General features: G+C 45.7%; 1 protein-coding gene across 1 annotated transcript in view; it reads right to left on the bottom strand.

The window, feature by feature from the left end:
• Positions 1-22495, bottom strand: part of tbcd (tubulin folding cofactor D) — a 354778-nt gene that overhangs the window by 293267 nt on the left and 39016 nt on the right. Inside the window, exon 7 of the mRNA XM_085963427.1 lies at positions 19000-19129. Coding sequence (XP_085819553.1) covers positions 19000-19129 — 130 coding nt within the window. The remainder of the gene's footprint in view (positions 1-18999; positions 19130-22495) is intronic.

Below are 22495 nucleotides of genomic sequence, written 5' to 3'. Positions count from 1 at the left end.
AGATTGTGAATAGGCCCAAGCACTGATCCTTGCGGTACCCCACTAGTTACAGTCTGCCAACCCAAAAATGACCCGTTTATTCCTACTCTCTGTTTTCTGTCCGTTAACCAATCCTCAATCCAAATTACCCCCAATCCCATGAGCCCTAATTTTGTTTAATAACCTCTTGTGTGGCACCTTATCGAATGCCTTCTGAAAATCCAAATACACCACATCCACTGGTTCCCTCTTATCTATTCTGCTAGTTACAACCTCAAAAAACTCTAACAGATTTGTCAAACACAATTTCCCTTTCATAAATCCGCGTTAACTCTGCCCAATCCTATTACAGGAAACTTTGTAATATCCGGCACCGACTGGACCGAGCTGTTGCCGATCTATCAAAACTGCCGGACAAACCAGCGTTAATGTTGAAACATACGGAGATTTGCAGCTCCGTATCTGGCAACAAACACTGTTGCTTAGCAACAGCTTCTAAACAGTCGGCCGTACCTTGGAAGCGTCTCTGTAGCTTTGCAACAGCTTCAGAGAGACTTTGCAGAGCCTGACTGTTGGGAAAAAAAAGCCACGAGAAGAAAAAAAACCTAACAAACGGCTCCTGATTTCTGCCGGTAGATCGAGGTTTCTGGACATACAACCTCCGGATAAACCAAAGTTTCCTGTATTATTTTCCAAGTGCCCTGTTACCACATCCTTAATATATTCTAGCATTTTCCCTACTACTGATATCAGGCTAACTGGTCTGTAGTTCCCCGTTTTCTCTCTCCCTCCTTTCTTAAATAGTGGGGTTACATTTGCTATCTTCCAATCCACAGGAACCGTTCTAGAATCTATAGAATTTTGTAATATGACAACCAATGTAGCCATTATCTCTATAGCCACCTCGTTCAAAACCCTAGGATATAGGCCACCAGGTCCAGGGGATTTATTGGCTTTCAGTCCCATTAATTTCTCCAGTACTATTTTTTACTAATACTAATTTCTTTCAGTTCCTCATTCTCGCTAGACCATTGGTTCTCCACTATTTCTGGGACGTTTTTTGCATCTTCTTCCGTGAAGACAGACACAAAGGGGGTGATTTTAACTCAGGTGCGGGATGGTGTCATGTTATCCGAATTTCGTGTTTCCCACACGAATCTAAATGGATGTGGGAGATTGATGCAATTTTAACTCAATTGGCCAATTGATTTCCAACGTGTGGGAAGCCTTTGCAAATGGGTTTTTCATGACTGAAAGTCCCCTCCGATGATGAGATCATTGCTGCTGCATTTAAGGTCCACAGCAAGCCTTGCTTCTTCTGCAGACTGCCAAGCTTCTTGACTGTGCCGTGTGAGGGAGCTGCAGCAAATATGACAAGCGGGAGGGCCAGATCAGTTCCTCGCTTTGACGAGGTGGCACTGCAGTCATTAGTGGATGGGGCTAGGGCCAACAGGGAGGTGCTCTTCCCTTCAGACCAAGGCAGCGTGGATGCAGGTGGCTGAGGAGGTCAACTCCTTGGGAGTCACCCGCAGAACCTGGATACAGTGCAGGAAAAGATTTCATGACCTTCAGCGCACTGGAAAAGTGAGTATGAATTTCCCATCACCCTCAATCTGATCCCCATTGCCTTTCCTCACCAGCACTCAGCTTTAGCAATCTCTTCCTCCACATCCCAATTGACACTGACATCCATGCACCCTTACCCATTCCCTCTCGCTCTATGCTCACATTCACATAACTATTCCACCATGCAGCCCTCACACTCCCTATCACTCTGATGCTTTGAACACAACTGACAACACACAGGGAGGGCCCTTGGTCTTGCAACCTCACTCCATCTTTATCTCCTTCGAAGTATCTATGCTATGCAATCTCTACACTCACTCCTTCATTCTCACACAACCTCCACTTGTCTCCCTCATTGCAGGAAAAGAGAGCTCACAACAAAAGAGAGCGAGCCAGGACAGGAGGAGGGACAGCTTCAATAGCCCACCTGACCCCCTGGGAGGAGGCCGTCCTGGAAATTATGGGAATAGAGGATGATTCGCACATGGGGGACGGACAGACGGGTGTAACACAGCAAGCTGGTGACAGAAAAGTTTCCCATCTCTCTCTTTGACATTGCATGAGTCGTTGATAATGATTGTGAAGCTGTAACAGATGGACTTATGAGCATCTGCAAAAAGCTATGTGCATGTAACCTTTGCATCACATCTCTGGCTCTTTCCTTTACTCCCCCACAGGACCATCACAAGCATCCGTCCCCCCTAGCCAGGAAGAAGAGGCTGAGCAGCCAGGCGCCTCAGAGGAAGCTGCAACCTCTGAGGGCGCAGCGTCAGCAGAATTCAGCGTACCCAGCACCAGCGCACTCACACCTCGGTGGGACTTTCGAGACATATAGTGTTGTCACCTGGTGTATCACAGCTCACAAGTGAGCATCAGCAGATTGTGGAGACAGGGACAGCAGTGGAGAGTCCTAGTCGGAAGGCGCAGGACTCTGCCAGCTCGGCTCAGCAGCATGTCGACCCTCTGCCTCTGGGTCCATCCATAAGATCAGAGGTGATGGAACTCCAGGCACAGATGCAGGAGTCTCTGGCAGGTTTTGTCTCTAGGGTCGCTGCGAGTGTGGAGCGAATGGAGGAGTCCATAGCGAACATAAGCAGAGCCTTTGTGGAGTCATTGGCGCATGAACGCATCACCACGGAAAGGATGGCTACATCCGTGGAAAGGATTGCTACCTCCGTGGTAAGGCTGGCTACCGTAGAGGAGAGGATGGCTATGGCCATGGAGGAACTTAGTCGCCAGGGTACGGAAAACATGGTCATTGTTCAGAATAGTATGACATCTCGAGGAGCAATAGGCATCTATTGAACAGAGAAACCAGACCTTCATGGAAGTCCTGAGTAGGACTGCCATTGCAGATACAGGTCCCCATGGCCCCCCTGATGTGCAGCAAGATGCTCTCCAGCCACTTCCAGGCGCTGGCCCCTTCTGGCCTGTGCAGCTTCAGGTGGGTGAGCAGCAGCCTGGCGCTGCTGCTGCTGTCGTTGTTCCTGGTTCTGCTGCTACCGCGACTGGTGCTCGAGCTCCTCTAATGCCCAGATGGGAAGGAAATAAATGGCTCCCATGCTTCTGGTATATGCCTCCGTTGAGGAAGCACTGAGTGAAGGTGGCGAGAGGGGTTTCCCAGGTGGTCACACTGGAGATGGGTGTGAGGAGGATGCAAAGAGGCTTTAAGGGGATATAAACAAGCTAAGTGACTGGCAATGGAATATAATGTGGAGAAATGTGAAGTTATCCACTTTGGTAGGAAAAATAGAAAAGCAGAGTATTTTTTAAATGGTGGGAGATTGGGAAATGTTGGTGTTCAGAGGGACCTGGGTGTCCTTGTACACGAATCACTGAAAGTTAACATACAGGAACAGCAAGCAATTAGGAAAGCAAATGGTATGTTGGCCTTTATTACAAGAGGGTTTGAGTATAAGAGTAAAGACATCTTACTGCAATTATATAGGGCCCTGGTGAGACCACACCTGGAGTATTGTGTACAGTTTGGGTCTCCGTACCTAAGGAAGGATATACCTGCCATAGAGGGAGTGCAACGAAGGTTCAACAGACTGATTCCTGGGATGGGGGGATTGTCCTATGAGGAGAGATTGAGTAGACTAGGCCTATGTTCTCTGGAGTTTAGAAGAATGAGGTGTGTTCTCATTGAAACATACAAAATTCTTACAGGGCTTGACAGGGTAGAGGCAGGGGGGATGTTTCCCCTGGTTGGGGAGACTAGAACCAGGGGTCACAATCTCAGAATAAGGGGTCGGCCATTTAGGACTGAGATGAAGAGAAATTTCTTCACGCAGAGGGTGGTGAATCTTTGAAATTCTCTACCCCAGAGGGCTGTGGAGGCTCAGTCGTTGAGTATATTTAAGACAGAGGTCGATAGATTTTTGGATATTAAGGGAATCAAGGGATATGGGGGATAGTGCAGGAAAGTGGAGTTGAGGTAGACGATCAGCCATGATCGTACTGAATGGCGGAGCAGGCCCAAGGAGCCAAATGGCCTACTCCAGCTCCTATTTCTCATGTTCTCATGAATGATGTACATGAATAAATACGGTCTGTGATTTGTTTATTTAAATGATGAGTTTTAAATAATAGCAGTCATGATTTCACTTTCTAAGTTTACCGCAAGAAATTCTTTTGCATAAACACAGCTACTGGACAAGGAAATCAACCTGACTCCAAACAAACAAATGCAGAGTGACTGATTGATAAGATAAACCAGAAGTACAAGTGCCACAGCACACAAGAGGCCAGAAATATGGTCATAAATTGGAGTTAAACAGTCACAGATCACTCCAACTTCAATGCCTCGGGTGGGAACGGTAGCATAGTGGTTATGTTACTGGACTAGTAATCCAGATGCCTGGACTAATGATCCAGAGACATGAGTTCAAGTCCCACCACGGCAGCTGGGGAATTTAAATTCAATTAAATAAATCTCGAATATCAGTAATGGTGACCATGATCAGATTGTCGTAAAAACCCATCTGGTTCACTAATGTCCTTTAGGGAAGGAAATCTGCCGTCCTTACCTGGTCTGGCCTATATGTGACTCCAGACCCACAGCAATGTGGTTGACTCATAACTGCCCTTGAAATGGCCGAGCAAGCTACTCAGTTGTAAAAAACCGCTACGATAAACAAGAATAATAAAACCAGACGGACCACCCGTCATCAACCTCTGCACCGGCTACAGACAACAACGGCACACCCAGCCCAGTCGGCCCTGCAAAGTCCTCCTCCCTAGCATCTGGGAACTTGTGCCAAAATTGGGAGAGCTGTCCCACCGACTAGTCAAGCAACAGCTTGACAAAGACATACTCACAGAATCATACCTTTCAGCCAATGCCCCAAACTCCTCCATCACCATCCCTGCGTATGTCCTGTCCCCCCGGCAGGAGAGACCCACCAGGGGTGGCGGCACAGTGGTATACAGCTGGGAAAGAGTGGCCCTGGGAGTCCTCAACATTTACTCCGGACCCCATGAAGTCTCATGGCTTCAGGTCAAGCATGGGCAAGAAAACCTCCTGCTGATTACCACCTACCGCCCTCCCTCAGCTGATGAATCAGTACTCCTCCATGTTGAACACCACTTGGAAGAAGCACTGAGAGTAGCAAGGGTGGTGGACCCTAAACAACAAACGGGAGGAGGAGGCTCCATGAATATCCCCATCCTCAATGATGGTGCAGCCCAGCATGTGAGTGCAAATGACAAAGCTGAAGCGTTTCCAACCATCTTCAGCCAGAAATGCCGAGTGGATGATCCATATCGGCCTCCTCCTGAAGTCCGCACCACCACAGAAGCCAGTCTTCAGCCAATTCGATTCACTCCATGTGAAATCAAGAAATGGCTGAGCGCCTTGGACACAGCAAAGGCTGTGTGCCGACAACATCCCGGCTGTGGTGCTGAAGACTTGTGCTCCATAACTAGCCTCGCCTCTAGCCAAGCTGTTCCAGTACAGTTACAACACTGGCATCTATCCGACAATGTGGAAAACTGCCCAGGTATGTCCTGTCCACAAAAAGCAGCACATAGAAACATACAAGATAGGAGCAGGAGCAGGAGTAGGCCATTCGGCCCCTCGAGCCTGCTCCGCTATTTAATGAGATCATGGCTGATCATCCAAATTCAGTACCCTGTCCCTGCTTTCTCCCCATATCCCTTGATCCCTTTAGCCTTAAGAAATATATATAACTCCTTCTTGAATATATTTAATGAATTGGCCTCAACTGCCTTCCGTGGTAGAGAATTCCACAGCACAAATCCAATCCAGCCAATTACCGCCCCATCAGTCTACTCTCAATCATCAGCAAAGTGATGGAAGGTGTTGTCAACAGTGCTATCAAGCAGCACTTACTCACCAATAACCTGCTCACTGATGCCCAGTTTGGGTTACGCCAGGACCACTCGGCTCCAGACCTCATTACAGCCTTGGTCCAAACATGGACAAAAGAGCTGAATTCCAGAGGTGAGGTGAGAGTTACTGTGCTTGACATCAAGGCAGCATTTGACCGAATGTGGCATCAAGGAGCCCTAGTAAAACTGAAGTCAATGGGAATCGGGGGGGGAAAACTCTCCACTGGCTGGAGTCACACCTAGCACAAAGGAAGGTGATTGTGAAGGTTGGAGGTTAATCATCACAGCCCCAGGACATCGCTGCAGGAGTTCCTCAGGGCAGTGTCCTAGGCCCAACCATCTCCAGCTGCTTCATCAATGACCTTCCTTCCATCATAAGGTCGGAAGTGGGGATGTTCGCTGATGACTACACAGTGTTCAGTGCCATTCGCAACTCCTCAGATAATGAAGTAGTCCATGCCCGCATGCAGCAAGACCTGGGCGACATTCAGGCTTGGGCTGATAAGTGGCAGGTAACATTCGTGTCACATAAGTGCCAGGCAATGACCATCTCCAACAAGTGAACGTCTAACCACCGCCCCTTGACATTCAACGGATTACCATTGCTGAATTCCCCACTATCAATATCCTGGGAGTCACCATTGACCAGAAACTTAACTGGACCAGCACATAAATACTGTGGCAACAAGAGCAGATCAGAGGCTGGGTATTCTGTGGCGAGTGTCTCACCTCCTTACTCCCCAAAACCTTTCCACCCTCTATAAGGTGCAAGTCAGGCGTGTGATGGAACACTCTCCACTTGCCCGGATGAGTGCAGCTCCAACACCACTCAAGAAGCTCAACACCATGCAGGACAAAACAGCCCGTTTGATTGCCACCCCATCCACCACCTTAAACATTCATTCCCTCCACCACCGGTGTACCGTGGCTGCAGTGTGTACCATCTACAAGATGCACTGTAGCAACTCGCCAAGGCTTCTTCGGCAGCACCTCCCAAACCCGCAACCTCTTCCACCTAGAAGGGCAAGGGCAGCAGGCACATGGGAACACCACCACCTTCAAGTTTCCCTCCAAGTCACACACCATCCTGACTTAGAAGTATATCGCCATTCCTTCATCGTCGCTGGGTCAAAATCCTGGAACTCCCTCCCTAACAGCACTGTGGGAGTACCTTTGCCACACGGACTGCAGCGGTTCAAGAAGGCGGCTCACCACCACCTTCGAGAGAAATTAGTGGGTTTGGGAGGTGCTGCCAAAGAAGCCTTGGTGAGTTGCTGCAGTGCATCTTGTAGATGGTACACACTGCAGCCACAGTACGCCGGTGGTGGAGGGAGTGAATGTTTAAGGTAGTGGATGGGGTGCCAATCAAGCGGGCTGCTTTGTCCTGTATGGTGTTAAGTTTCTTGAGTGTTATTGGAGCTGCACTCATCCACGCAAGTGGAGAGTATTCCATCACACTCCTGACTTGCGCCTTGTAGAATTAGGGATGGGCAATAAATGCTGGCCTTGCCAGCGACGCCCACATCCCATGAACAAATTTTTAAAAACTTACTGAACTGCTGCATGGGCCACTAGTCAGAGTCATAGAAATTTACAGCACAGAAGGAGGCCATTCACACTGCACTGCATAAGTGCACACAAAACAACAAATTTATTCAACATCAACCACACCCTCTACTGCCGGTGTCTTGTTACATCCCCTTTCTTTAAAAGAAAAATGTTATGCATTACTTTTAAACCTTTCTTCTACATAATGTTCTCGGTAGCATAAACATATAAGTAAACTCAGCATTTAACTAGCACTGAAAACATCTCAACGTTTCAATAACGATGTACAGTTTTTTTTAGGGCAGCGATCCGCCTACACCCTTTGACAGTTCACAAGTCAAGGATAACTCGAGGCTTGACCTCTCGTCCCGACCTTGTGTGGTATGGAACTGAGCATGCTCCTGAATCGGTCAACAATTCCGGTTCAGGTTTAGGTTCAGGTAAGTATGATGTGTTTTGTGTATTGCTCTGTTCATCACACTCTGTTGAACTGATCCTCTCGTCGGAATGACGGTGTTGTTCCTTGGTGTTCAGGAGGTGCCTGCAATTGCGGCGGTACACCTGTCCTTCTGGGGTGCAGACGTGATACGCTCGCTCAGTGTCAGCTGGCTGGATGACGACTGCTGGCTTCCAGTAGTCATGCTCCTGGGTTCTGACGGATTCTCCATTGTGCAGCGGCGGCAGTAGTCTAGCTGACCTGTCATAGTATCTCTTTTGGTGTTGCTGTCTCTGTACACGTTCTGCATTCACTTGCTTGCAGCTGACGACCTCTGGCTGCAGCTGCTGGTTGGTGCTTGGAAGGATTGAGCGAAGTCTGCGGCTCATCAACAGCTGTGCTGGTGACTTGAAGTTGTCAACCGGAGTGTTGCGGTACTCAAGGAGACTGATGTAGGGGTCTCTTTTGTCCGCTTTGGCTTTGTCCATGAGTGTTTTTGCAATCTGGACAGTTTTTTCAGCAAGGCCATTACTTTGAGGGTAATGTGGGCTTGATGTGACATGTGTGAAATCCCATGCCTTGGCAAACGACTCGAACTCTTCTGATTTGTATTGGGGGCCATTGTCTGAGACTTAAGTCTCTACCATGCCATGCCTGGCAAAAGCTGCCTTTAGCTTGTGGATCACAGCTGCAGATGTGGTGCTGTGAAGCTTGTCCAGTTCAAAAAATCTGCTGTAGTAATCAACAGTCACTATGCAGTCCTCCTTGTTCCAGGTGAACAGATCCATTGCCGCGACCTGCCACGGCCTGTCTGGGATACGGTGAGGTATCATGGGCTCTTTGACATTTGATGGGCAGCGTTCTAGACAAATGGAACATTTTCCGACAATGTCCTCAATGTGTTTGCACATTCCGGGCCAAAACATAATGTCACGTGCTCTTTGTTTGCATTTTTCCATGCCCATATGTCCAGCATGAATTTTTGTCAACATCTCTTCTCTGAGACTGGTAGGAATGATGATTTTCTCCCCTTTGAAGACGATTCTGTTGATTTGTGACAGTTCGTCTCTGTGGTTCCAGAATTCAGATATGCTCTGAGGGCATTTCCTCCTTTCCTCAGGCCATCCTTCATGTATGACTTTGCTCAGCAGTGTGAGTTGTGCATCTTTCTCTGTTTCTGCTCGGATCTCCTTCAGTTTTGAGTCACTCACAGGTAAGCTGTTGTACACCATGTGCACCTGCACATCCATGCCTTCACTGAGGCTGCTGTCCTGGTAGTTAAGAGACTTTCTGGAGAGCGTGTCTGTGACAGGAATGTCTTTGCCTGGATGGTGAATGATTGTGAAGTCGTACTTCTGTAACTGAAGGATCATTCTCTGTAGCCTTGGTGGGGCTGCGGCTAGTGGTTTCCTCATGATTGACTCGAGGGGCTTGTGGTCGGATTCCACAATGACTTGTCGGCCATAGACATACTGGTGGAAACGCTTACATCCAAACAGAATTGCATATAGCTCTTTCTCGATTTGAGCATAGTTGATTTCACTGTCTGAGAGAGATCTGGAAGCGTAGCCGATGGGCTTTCCTTCTTGCAGTAATACTGCACCTAGTCCGTACTTTGACGCGTCCACTTGTAGCCTGAGCTCTTTGTTGGGGTCAAAGCAGGCAAGAACTGGTCCTGGTTCTCTGGTGATTAGGTCTTTCATTTTCTGAAATGCGGTGTCATGTTGTTTGTCCCACAGGAACTCACTGGATTGTTTGAGCAACTGACGCATGGGTGCGTTGATTTCGGAGAGGCTCGGGGCAAACTTGGCTAAGTAGTTAACCATGCCTAGTACTGTCTCTAGTTCTGCGCGGTTCTTCGGCGGCTCCATTTTCTTGATGGCGGAGATTTTCTCTGGATCCGGCTTAATGCCATCAGTCGAGGCGATGCCTGAAATAACTGATCTCGGTGGATCCGATTATGCTTTTCTCGGGGGTTGAGCCGGATACCTTTCTCCCGTGACCTTTGCAGCATCGCACGGAGGTTCCTGTCATGTTACTCTCTATTCCTGCCATAGATGAGGATGTCGTCTACGATTGTGACTACTCCGTCGAGGCCTCCATAGGTTTCGTCGATCTTCTGCTGGAATTCATCCTGAGCTAAGACCAAATGGTAAATGCAGAAATCGGTAGCATCCAAATGGTGTGTTGAACGTTGTTAGCTTAGATGACTCTTCCATGAGCTTGATAGTCCAGTATCCTTATCGTGCGTCCATTACACTGAAGTAACGTGCTCCCACTAGCTTGGGTGTGATGTCATCTAGCATTGGTAGAGGGTAGTGAGGGCGTTTGATAGCCTTGTTCAAATCTCTGGGGTCGAGACAGACTCTGAGCTTGCCTGTACGTGGTTTCTCAACCACTACTAACGCGTTGACCCACTCTGTCGGTTCTGTTTCCTGGACGATGATTTCTGTATTCTCCATGCTCTGCAGCTCCTCCTTCAGGCGACTACGTAGCGCAAGGGGTATCCTTCTCGGTGGGCAAACCACAGGGGTTGCTGCTGGGTCAAGGTGAATAGTGCATTCGCCTGGGAATAGTCCGATTCCTTTGAAAACGTCAGTAAACTCCTCCATGACTGTCTGCTTCTCAACTGGTGCTGTCAATGATAGCACTAGCTTGACGAGGTCCATGTCTAAACATGCCTTTAGACCTAGCACTGGAGGTGCTCGAGTGTCAACAATGTAAAAGTCCAACATCATGTCTCTTTCTTTGTACTTGCATTTCATCACGCATGTGCTGCTCACCCCCATAGCCGGTCAGTCTGCGTGAGGTGGGCTGTAGCTCACACTCATCCTTCAAGCTGTGATACTCACTCAGAGGAATTACATTAACCTGAGATCCAGTGTCTAGTTTAAACTTAAGCTCTTTGCCCTGTTTTCCTATCTCAATAATCGGCAAAAGCTTGCTCAGTCTCTGAAATCTGTTTTTTCTGTGACACAGAATCAATAAACAGTTCCTCTGCATTTGGCTCTCTATCTGGCATTTGGCTGTCGCTCACTGTGTGTACTGCTTTACTGAAAACAGTCTTGCAAACTTTAGCAAAGTGGTTCCGTTTACCACATTGCCTTCCTTTGGCGGGACAATGCTCCTTTTCTCCATGCCAGTTGTTTCCACAATATCCACAGTTTTTGAAGCGTTTTATGTCTGTGTTGCCCATTTTTAGAACTCTCTGTTCTTTCTGTTCTGAAACACGCTCTCTGGGCGGTGTTCTTTGGTGTGTGTCTATTAACTGCGTGCACTGTCTGTTCACTCGAGCTGCTCGTGGCGCCGGTTATGGTTTTCAACTGTGCTTGGGCTATCTCGTGCGATCTAGCTATGTCCATAGCTTTGTCCAGCGTTAGCCCGGACCCAACATTCAAAAGTTTCTCTCTCACTTTAGCTGAATGTATTCCAAACACGATGCGGTCTCTGACCATCTCATCTTTATCTTCTGCATATTCACAAGTCTTTTACCAGTAGTTTTAACCCAGTCACGAACTGTTCAAACGACTCACTAGCTCCTTGTACTTTTTCCTGAAACTTGTACCTAGCGAATATCGTATTTGTCTTGGGCATCACATATGATTCAAAACGGTCAAAATAACTTTTCAGTACCTTTGCTTCATCCGCGGTGAGAGACCATGTGTTAAAAATGTCTCTCCCTTTTTCTCCGATCCACAGGAGTAGGTAGCTGCATCTTTCTTCCTCCTCTTTGCTTTTCAATGGACCCGAGAACATTAACTTCACGTGTTGCTTGAACTTGCTCCATTCTCTATGTAAGTTCAAAGATTCCCAATTCATTCGAGGTAAGGGAGCTCCAATGATGTCCATTTCAAATCCCTGTTCTGACACCATGTCTTGTTTTGCACACTTTGTACAAAACTAATAAATTGCAGGACAACAGAGTATTACAGTTTAAACTCTTTTATGAAGCATTAGGTCTGATCTTACTCACAGCAGTACAGTGGGGACAAGATGGAGTTAGGACCCTGGGTCTTCCAAAACAATAGCAGTCCTTACAGATGCCTGCAGGCCAATGACAACTCAGCATGTGATCACGTGAATATAATAGATATTCCTTACAGATGCCTGCGGGCCAATGATAATTCAATATGCAAATGTTACAGCCGGAATCTGTGGAAAATTCAGTGGTTCAAATGTTTCCCTCCTGGCCAGGGGAAATGTGTGGTATTAAGCAGACTCAAGGGAAAGGGGTTCAAAACAGAAAAATGCTAGATTAGTAAGTTATAAAACTAGACATAAATAGACTCTGAAAAAGAGTGGACCTTAGGGTTAAGAAGGTAGTGCTACCATGCAAAAATACTTCAGACATAAAAACTCCAGAGGCATCAAGCGTGGCAGCGTTCACACAATCTGTCCAGAACAATGTTCAGCATGAACAGTTCCCATTTGACCTCCACAGAACTATCATCTTGCCGTTGCATTAATAAAGTACATACAAAAAGGCTGAGAAAAGACCATCTGGTTCATAATTTTGTCCCATCCAGGCATGGTGAAGCCACATACACCATTAATACCTTCTCCTCCCCAATCAAACAATTGCCTGGGAAAGGCAAAAATAAGAGACCACAATGTAATGTAAAAACAACTCAAAGTGCTCCAGAAATGGCGGTAAATAAGAGAATGTACATCGCGCTATGAAGAGCGAGATTAGCAAGGGAGACTGAAAACTTGATTGAGAAGGTAGTTTTCAAGAAGGCTTTTAAAGGTGAAGTGGAGAGATGAGGGTTTAGGGAGTGATTTCCAGAATGCAGGTCGGAGGCAGCTGATGGCTCTCTCATGAATGGTACAGCAAAGGGAGGAGCACTCAAAGCTAGAGTCTGAGGACCAGTGGATGCCAGAGAGGATACAAGGATTTCAAATTCAATGTGTTGGGGGATAAGGAGCCAATATAAGTCATCGACAACTGGGGTGACAAGGCGCAGGTCTTAATGTCGGACAGGATGCAGGCAGCCAAGTTTTGTAAAAGTTGGAATTTAGGATGGGATTCCATCAAGAAGTGCATTGAAGTAACTGAGTCTAGAGGTAACAAAAGCAAGGGTTTCAGTAGCTAAATGCTAAGGTGGGGTGGCAGTGGGCAATGTTGCAGAGGTAGAAATAAGATTGTGTTGTAAAACAATAAAACCCCTTCAATAGCAACATTTGCTACTGGAGCACTCAGTAAAAGGTACTTAGTAGGAAAGTACTTGATCAGCAAAGTGACCAGAAGAGCTTAATTAACGTGTTATGCAATGGCCCTGTTAATTCACTGGTACCTGTACTTGTTTTTCAAATGTCTCAGATTCTGAACACTAGAAAGCTCTTTGGTATGTAAGGTGTAATTATCAGTGTTTCAGTCACTCTTCTGAAAGGGGTTGGGAGTTGTGTTTGGTGAGGGATAAAAGTAGAGCTGTCAACCCTTCATGATTGTCCTGCAGGCTCCAGGAATTGAAGATTGATCTTCAGGACGCTGCTACAAACAACCGGGACAAAAATCAGAGCAGCGTTAAAAAAGTGTGTTTTTCCATTTTTTTTGGAACACTTTCATTTATTAGTTATTAAAACACTGGAGATCAGAATGAAAGGCTGTTTGACTAACAGTTAAGAATCATCCAATCAGGTTGGTTCGCTTTCCAAATGGCATGGGAAGGATGGACGTGTTTGGCGATCAATGGTGGGAACAGTGTGACGGGGAAATGGGGGATGGGAGGTCATATGATGAAACCTCATGGAATACATCCAAACAGATTGGGCAACCCTGGTTACAAGTGGGCAGAAATATCCTCGTTAGCAATCACAGCAGTATAGAGACCACGGGAGATAATGAGGCTAAGGGGCTGGTTGTGAATATGGGTAAGATAATTGTATGGAGGGATGGTTTAGGAAGGACAGAAGGGCAGTGAATTCAGAGGAGCTATATACAGAGGTTGAGGGAGGATATCTCAAGGAGAAACTTGGGGTGGGGTTTGGGGCTGGACAGTATACAACAAGAATTTTAAAGGAGGCTTGAGGAGTGAAATAGGTTGAGGTGCTCAAAGGGAGGAGAAAGTACCAGAGGAGAAGGGGGACAGACAAAGGTGTGACTTGGTGAGAAGAGACATGCCGCCACTGTGGCAGTTTGGGTGGGGCGGGAATTGGAAAGTATAGCCAGGTGGGGAGACTTTGGTAAGGGGCTAGGTTCCCCTAGTCAGGGAACATAAAAACTGACTGTAAAAGCTTCTATAGATATGTGAAGAGAAAAAGATTGGTGAAGTCAAGCGTAGGCCCCTTGCAGTCAGAATCAGGGGAATTTATAATGGGGAACAAAGAAATGGCAGACCAATTAAATACATATTTTGGTTCTGTCTTCACAAAGGAGGACACAAATAACCTCCCAGAAATGTCGGGGAACATAGGGTCTAATGAGAGGGAGGAACTGAATGAAATCAGTATTTGTAGGGAAATGGTGTTAGGGAAATTGACGGGATTGAAGACCGATAAATCCCCAGGGCCTGATAATCTACATCCTAGGGTACTTAAGGAAGTGGCCCTGGAAATAGTAGCTGCATTGCTGGTCATCTTCCAAAATTCTAGAGACTCTGGCACAGTTCCCATGGACTGGAGGGTGGCTAATGTAACCCCACTATTTTAAAAAGGTGGTAGAGAGAAAATGGGGAATTATAGACCGGTAAGCCTGACATCCGTAGTGAGGAAATGCTAGAGTCCATTATAAAAGATGTAATAGCAGAGCACTTGGAAAACAGTGACAGGATCGGATAAAGTCGACAGGGATTTACAAAAAGGTAAATCGTGCTTGACTAATCTACTGGAATTTTTTGAGGATGTAACTGGTAGAATAGATAAGGGAGAACCAGTGGATGTGGTGTATTTGGACTTTCAGAAGGCTTTCGATAAGGTCCCGCATAAGAGATTAGTGTGTAAAGTTAAAGCACATGGGATTAGGGGTAAGGTACTGACTTGGATAGAGAACTGGTTGGCAGACAGGAAGCAAAGAGTTGGAATAAACGGGTCTTTTTCGGAGTGGCAGGCAGTGACTAGTGGGGTACCGCAGGGATCGGTGCTAGGACCCCAGCTATTCACAATATATATTAATGATCTAGACGAGGGAACTAGATGTAATATCGCCAAGTTTGCAGACGACACAAAGCTGGGTGAGCGTGTGTGCTGTGAGGAGGATGCCGAGAAACTCCAATATGATTTGGACAGGTTGGGTGATTATACTGCATCTGCCATGCATCTGCTCAATGTGGATAAATGCGAGGTTATCCACTTTGGTGGCAAAAACAGGAAGGCAGATTATTATCTGAACAGCAATAGATTGGGAGAAGGGGAAGTGCAACGAGACCTGGATGTCCTTGTGCACCAGTCGCTGAAGGTAGGCATGCAGGTGCAGCAGGCGGTTAAAAAGGCAAATAGTATGTTGGCCTTCATAGTTCGAGTACAGGAGCAAGGATGTCTTGCTGCAGTTGTACGGGGCCTTGGTGAGACCACACCTTGAGTATTGTGTGCAGTTTTGGTCGCCTTATCTGAGGAAGGATGTTCTTGCCATGGAGTGCAGCGAAGATTCACCAGACTAATACCTGGGATGGCAGGAATGACGTATGAGGAGAGGTTGGGTCGATTGGGCTTGTATTCACTGGAGTTTAGAAGAATGAGAGGGGATCTCATTGAAACTTATAAAATTCTAACAGGACTAGACACAGAAAGGATGTTTCCGATGGCGGGGGCGTCCAGAACCAGGAGTCACAGTCTAAAGATAAGGGGTAAGCCATTTAGGACAGAGATGAGGAGGAATTTCTTCACCCAGAGAGTGGTGAACTTGTGGAATTCTCTACCACAAAAGGCAGTTGAGGCCAATTCATTAAATATATTCAAGAAGGAGTTAGATATATTTTTTAAGGCTAAAGGGATCAAGGGATATGGGGAGAAAGCAGGGACAGGGTACTGAATTTGGATGATTAGCCATGATCTCATTAAGTGGCGGAGCAGGCTCGAGGGGCCGAATGTCCTGCTCCTATCTTCTATGCTTCTATCACCACCAGTGAGCCAAGTTTCAGTCAGAGCCAGGATGTCGGTGCAATCCTCCACAATAAGGTCATGGATGACAAGAGCCTAGGGTCGGTCAGCCTGCCGACACTTACCATCTAGGCTCCAACATCTCCAAATCATCATCACCATCTTCACCAAAGCGTACGAGAACATGGGCTTTACACTAAACATCCGTAAGCAAAGGTCCTCTACCAACCTGCCCCCTCCACACAGTACTGTCCCCTGATTATCAAAATCCACGACATGGCCTTAGAGAACGTGGTCCACTTTCCATACCTTGGGAGCCTACTGTCAACAAGAGCAGACGTCGATGACGAAGTCCAACACTGCCTTCAGTGTGCCAGTGCAGCCTTCGGTCGCCTGAGGAAGAGAGTGTTTGAAGACCAGGACCTGAAACCCAGCACTAAGCACATGGTCTACAGAGCAGCAGTGATACCCACCCTGCTGTATGCCTCAGAGACATGGACCATGTACAGCAGGCACCTCAAAGCACTGGAGAGGTACCACCAATGCTGCCTCCGCAAGATCCTGCAAATCCATTGGCAGGATAGGTGCACCAACGTCAGTGTTCTTGCTCAGGCCAACATCCCCAGCATCGAAGCTTTGACCACGCTCGATCAGCTCCGATGGACGGGCCACATCGTCTGCATGCCCGATACGAGACTCCCAAAACAAGCGCTCTACTCGGAGCTCCGGCACGGCAAGAGAGCCCCAGGTGGGCAGAGGAAACGCTTCAAGGACACCCTCAAAACCTCCTTGAAAAAGTGCAACATCCCCACCAACACCTGGGAATCCCTGGCCCAAGACCGCACAAAATGGAGGAGAAGCATCCGGGAAGGCGCCGAACACCTCGAGTCTCTTCACCGGGAGCAAGCGGAAGCCAAGCGCAGGCAGCACAAGGAGCGCACGTCAACCCAAGCACCCCACCCACCTGCCCCTTCAACCACCGTCTGCCCTACCTGTGACAGAGACTGTAGGTCCCGCATTGGACTCATCAGTCACCTGAGAACTCATTTTTAATGTGGAAGCAAGTCATCCTCGGTTCCAAGGGACTGCCTAAGAAGGCGGTGACTCTTGCATGAAGAAGATCCTCTTGAGTGAAGTACCAGAGGGTTACCTAAACCTGTGCAACCTTACTTAGGCATGAGCCGTTATTTTCAGAACAAAAAACAAGCCAGGGAGAAGTTAGCCCGGATAGCAAGAGGTAGCACAAAAATATAGCAAATAGGGAAAGAGGAAAAAACTCCACAAATAGTTTCGTCTCTTGTTTGTACTGTAAATTTAATTTGGATCTATTATCCAGTGTCATGTCAGGAGCAAGTTTCCTTTGTTTTCTCAAATAAATCACAGATTACAAAATTGTGAAACTCAAGAGTTGTTTCATCGCATAATTTAGCAAAATACATTATAATCCATCTTCTTAATGATACATGGTGAAGTTAATTCTTCAGCCTAGATTTTCTGATTGGCATTATTTTATCACCAGCTGTGCAAAATAAATAGGTTAAAAACAATCAGAAAATCTTGGCTCCTGGCTCATCCAAACACAGGCTATTTTTCCTGCTGCAAGTTCCATACTAAAGTTATGGCAATTCTAACTTAAATATGCATCTATTAACACAACACAAATAAAACTAATGAATGCAGAAGTGATCAATTTACATAAGGACTCGTCAAGATCGATGCAGCATAAAATAAATTCAAAGCATTACCAATTTAACCCATAAAACATCTGTGTAATTTGGATGACAATTATTGTGGGTGTGATGTATGTAAGCTACATTCCCAGTTTTACCCTATGGGACAGGACTGCAAAGTCTAACAAAGACATTTTCAGTTAAAGATGATTTACAAGAACTCCGCCTGCTTCATGTGGCCCACTAGTCGAGCAAAAAAAACCTGAGTCCTAAAAGAGTTATGGAGCATGAAAAGGAGTGTAGGGAAAGAAAAGCCTCCCTTAAAATAATCTCAAATAACTAAGCAAGAAGTCCCTGGAGATGCAATTACTTTCCAGTCAGCGTTGAGCCATTCATTATCTTTAACAATGCAGCATAAGGGACAGATTTCAATATTTATGGTTAATCTTGAGTTGTCCAATTGTAACACAATAACTTGGTACCTGTATTTTGGCAGCAGATTCCCTGAGGCACTACTTGTATAACTGCCATTTCACTTACAGGGCAAATAGTATTCATGCATTCTAGACCATCTGAAATTATGGTATTTATGTCACACACAACTTGGGTGAATCATACCCTGTATTGTTGAGCATTATTTTTCAAGTGACATTCAAGTATAAAAATTTAAAAAGAATCAAACAATTTATAAAATGCATGCCATTGTTGTCTGTGTATTAAAAGTAGAGCTGCATACCATCAGTATGCAACATGAAATGTGAACATCCACTAAGTTTGTCACAGATGGGCTACAGTCTCATGTCTATTTACAAAAACAGATTCAGATCTCCATTTATTGTGTAGGGTGAAGCCATCTTATAACGTGTAACATGCAACTTTTGAATCATTCACAACCAGCTAATGTGTTTTTGGTGATGGCGGTTGAAGGAGGAATGTTGGAGAACTCCTTGCTCCTCTTCGAATAGTGTCACTGTGTCGTTAACTGCAGCCGGAGTGTCGATCTGGATTGTGTGGTCAAGTCCACAACTTTCTAACTCGGTGGCACATATGCCAAACTACATCCTAAAAGATACATTCCCAAACTCAGATAAACCATCAATCAGGAAGAAAATAAATAGAGGAAGTATCAACCTGTGCCACTTTTGCACACCTCCTAACAACCAGTTGCACAAGAAGGAACCCAGGAGTTCTACTGGTCACTGAAGGATGTTTGGAGACCAAAGGAAGGAAGAGGAAAGAGAAAAATAAATATTTTCAAAGTGGAAGGGAAGACAAAGGGGTACTAATTTTCATGTTACCACATGACTCATGCTTTGCAGTATTTTACATAGGAACAATAATGATTATCCTCAAGCATTCAGTATTTAAAGAGTTATCCTAATTAAAAGGTGACCCGTGTGATCAAGTATTTACCAGAGCCTGAAGCATGCCATCGATCACAACCATGCCTTCCTTTGTCTGGTCGGTTTGAGATAATAAGGTCAGCGCCCAATCCAAGAAGTCTGGCAATCTTTTCTCTTTAACATCTGGGCGAATTACAAACCTGTTCAGAACAAACAGAAAACACGAAATTAATATTTCTAAAGCCAAGAATTTGTATTTACTTAGTTAAACCTTTAGTTACACCTAAAGGACAAACTGACAAGAAAACCGAAGGTAATGACATCTAGTCCTATTACCATGCCATGTAAAAAAGTCAAAGGAGTGCGGGTCTCCACAACAGGTGACAGCAGCTACACAAGAAATATTCTAACTTTCTATAACAAGTATATGTGCAGGTAAAGTATTCAAGGTCAAACTTTGGCCATTGATGCAAACAGGATGCATTATCAGAGTTAGATACAAGGAGAAATAGCCTCCCATATGCTGTAATCTGGACTAAAATCAGTCAGAAAGCTTTTTTTATAGGGAATAGCTGGCCTCTACTCAGCTCCTCTTCCATTGTAACGAACGTCAAGATTTCTCTATTTAAGGAATCTGTAACAGTGCGCTCGCAGTACAGGCACATTGACTGTGGCCCAACTTTATTTCTAGTAGGAGGATAAAAACACACAATAAAGAATTTACAAACAAGATCAAAGGTTAAGCAATATATTTTTCCAGCAGATCTGCAACCTCAACACTCTTAAGGATATGACTCATACTTTTATACAGTCTCTAACAGCAATGACTGAATGACAAGATGCATTGTTGTTGAACTAGTACTTAAGTTGTGCAATATGTATTGTTCGCAATACCACCAGTTGTGAAGCAGAAATATAGTTATAAAACCTATACACTACTCAACTCAAACTGGCTTAAGCAAAAGATGTCAACGGCCGCAGGAGTGGGTGTTAGTTTTATTAGTGCACTTTAACATGCCTGCATGTTAATATCACACAACACAATTTTACTTGACTCATTTCAATTTCAATTTTATGTGTCACATAACCAAATACAAGAAGTGAAATCCAGTCAGTGAAATGCTTTTTTCTTAACGAGCCGAGCGCACCAAGCAGCAAAGGACACTTAGCTGCCTGGTACGCACGGAGCCCGCATTTGTTATCACCTAAAGGCTAATGACTACAACATATACAACTAGATGTGCAAACGATCAAATTAGGATACCACATCAATTATGTTGACATATCAATTGAAAATCATATTTTCTATTCATGTAAAAATGGATATTGTATTTCTTTTCCTGTTGTCAAACTTCTTAATGTTGTCAATGTTATTCCCCACTAGATGGTGCTAAAAGTTTATTACAGCACATGGTCAAAACATAAGAATATAAGTACAGGAGTAGGCCCTATGGCTACTTGAGCCTGCTCTGCCATTCAATAAGATCATGGCTGATCTTCGACCTCAACTCCACTTTCCCGCCTGATCCCCATATCCCTTGATTCCTCTAGAGTCCAAAAATATATCTATCTCAGCCTTGAATATACTCAACGATGATTGAGCATCCACAGCTCTTTGGGATAGAGAATTCCAAAGATTCACAACCCTCTTAAGTGAAGAAATTCCTCCTCATCTCAGTCATAAAAGACCGACCCCTTATCCTGACCCTTGGTTCTAGACTCTCCAGCCAGGGGAAACACTCTCTCAGCATCTACCCTGTCAATCCCCCTCAGAATCTTATATGTTTCAATGAGATCACCTCTCATTCTTCTAAACTCCAAAGAGTATCGGCCTAATCTACACAATCTCTCCTCATAGGACAACCCTCTCATCCCAGGAATCAATCGAGTGAACCTTCGTTGCACTGCCTCCAAGGCAAGTATATCCTTCTAACTACCAGAACTGATTGTAATTGTGATTTGAGTAGTGTGAGCTAAATATCAAGACTGCCAAAGCTTTTCAACAGGTTGTTTATAACTTAAATTATAGGCTTAATTTTCAGCTTCTGCTCTGTCAAAGATGTCCACCACGAAAAAAATATTCACCTTTCAAGTCATATTTCTACCTTCTAGAAGATCGTTTTTCCTCAGAAATTTACCTCCATAATAATCTATTGCTAAAAATCTGTGCAAATCTGTTTTGTCTTTTTAAATGTTTCCTCCAGTTTCCACAACAATGACTTCTAGTGTCAAACAGTTTTTTCCTGGACAGATTTTGTTGTAAATTGCAACAAGTGCCTCAAATCAATGAATAATGAAAAAAGTAGCACTGTTGCCTAAAATTGTCACGAGTAACGCAAAAGGGAGTTTTTTTTTAAAATATGTAAAGCTTTTCTGTCTTCTTCAGTCTAAACATTTTATCAATTTCTTCAATTCCCCAGGTGCTACTTTTTCCTCTCCATGCCTACACATCTTCCCTTTACCTTTTTTTAATGCCGATACCCATTGCAGCGCAAGACTCCCCCGTTCAGCGACAGGGATTCTTTACTGTTGTGACTAAGGAAGCAGATTCAATTATCGATTGGAACTGTTACTCAACGGGAGACCTCGGCCCTGATATTAACTCGGAGACGCGTTGGGAGCTGGCGGGGGAAGATCCGATATCACGTGGGAAACCCAGAAGTTCAGCGCGCCTGTCTGTGGCTTTTTAAAAAAAACTCAGCCAGTTCATTGGCATTTTACTTCCAGGTTTGCCATCCAATCCGCGGCAGTGGGCGTGACGAGGACCCACATGACGCGATCTCAACACCAATATTTACAGGACCAATTCGAAGATGGAGCTTGAATTTGCAAAAAAGGAACAGGAAGTTAAATGATGGATTTGAGATGGGTAAAGGCTGCGCCGCATTTCAGTGACGCCTCCCTGGTGAGCCACACTTCACAAGTGAGCAAGATTAGATGGTGGTGGCAGGGACAGCAGTGGAGAGTCCACGGCGGACATGGTCCACTGGTTCAACCCAAGTGAACCTTGCATTAATAAGGGCATCCCTGGCAGCAGCTGGTGATCCATTGCCCTCACCACCTTCCTCCTCTTCATCTTCCTCCTCCTCCTCCTCCTTGGAAACGTCTGAACTCTTCGCCTGTTCCTCCTGCAGGTCCAAACCTCACTGCTGCGCAATGTCGTGCAGAGCGCAGCACACCACAACCTTCCTGGAGACCATGGCTGGTGCGTACTGAAGGACACCTCCAGATCTGTCTAGGCAGCAGAAGTGCTTCTTCAGCATGCCAATCGGTTGTTCCATCACACATCTGGTGATCATATGGCATTTACTGTAGCGCTGTTAGGCTTTACTGGTCGGGTTAATGACGGGTGTCATCAATTTGATGTGGGTATCCCTCGTCTCCCAGCAGCCACCCCTTAAGTCGGCTTGCAGGTCCATAGACGTCAGGGAGCTTGGACTGCCACAGACGAAAGCATCCTGGCAGCTCCCCCGGGAATCTGCCGCACACCTGCAGAAATAGCTTTTTGTGGTTGCACACCAACTGCACATTGATGGGGTGGAAGCACTTGCAGTTGACTAATACTC

This window comes from Somniosus microcephalus, chromosome 21 (genome assembly GCF_052327205.1).
Source record: "Somniosus microcephalus isolate GS21.2 chromosome 21, FLI_Smic_1.0, whole genome shotgun sequence".
NCBI lineage: Eukaryota > Metazoa > Chordata > Chondrichthyes > Squaliformes > Somniosidae > Somniosus > Somniosus microcephalus.
Note: the sequence above shows the minus strand (reverse complement) of the source record. Positions and strands in the feature narration are given on the sequence as shown.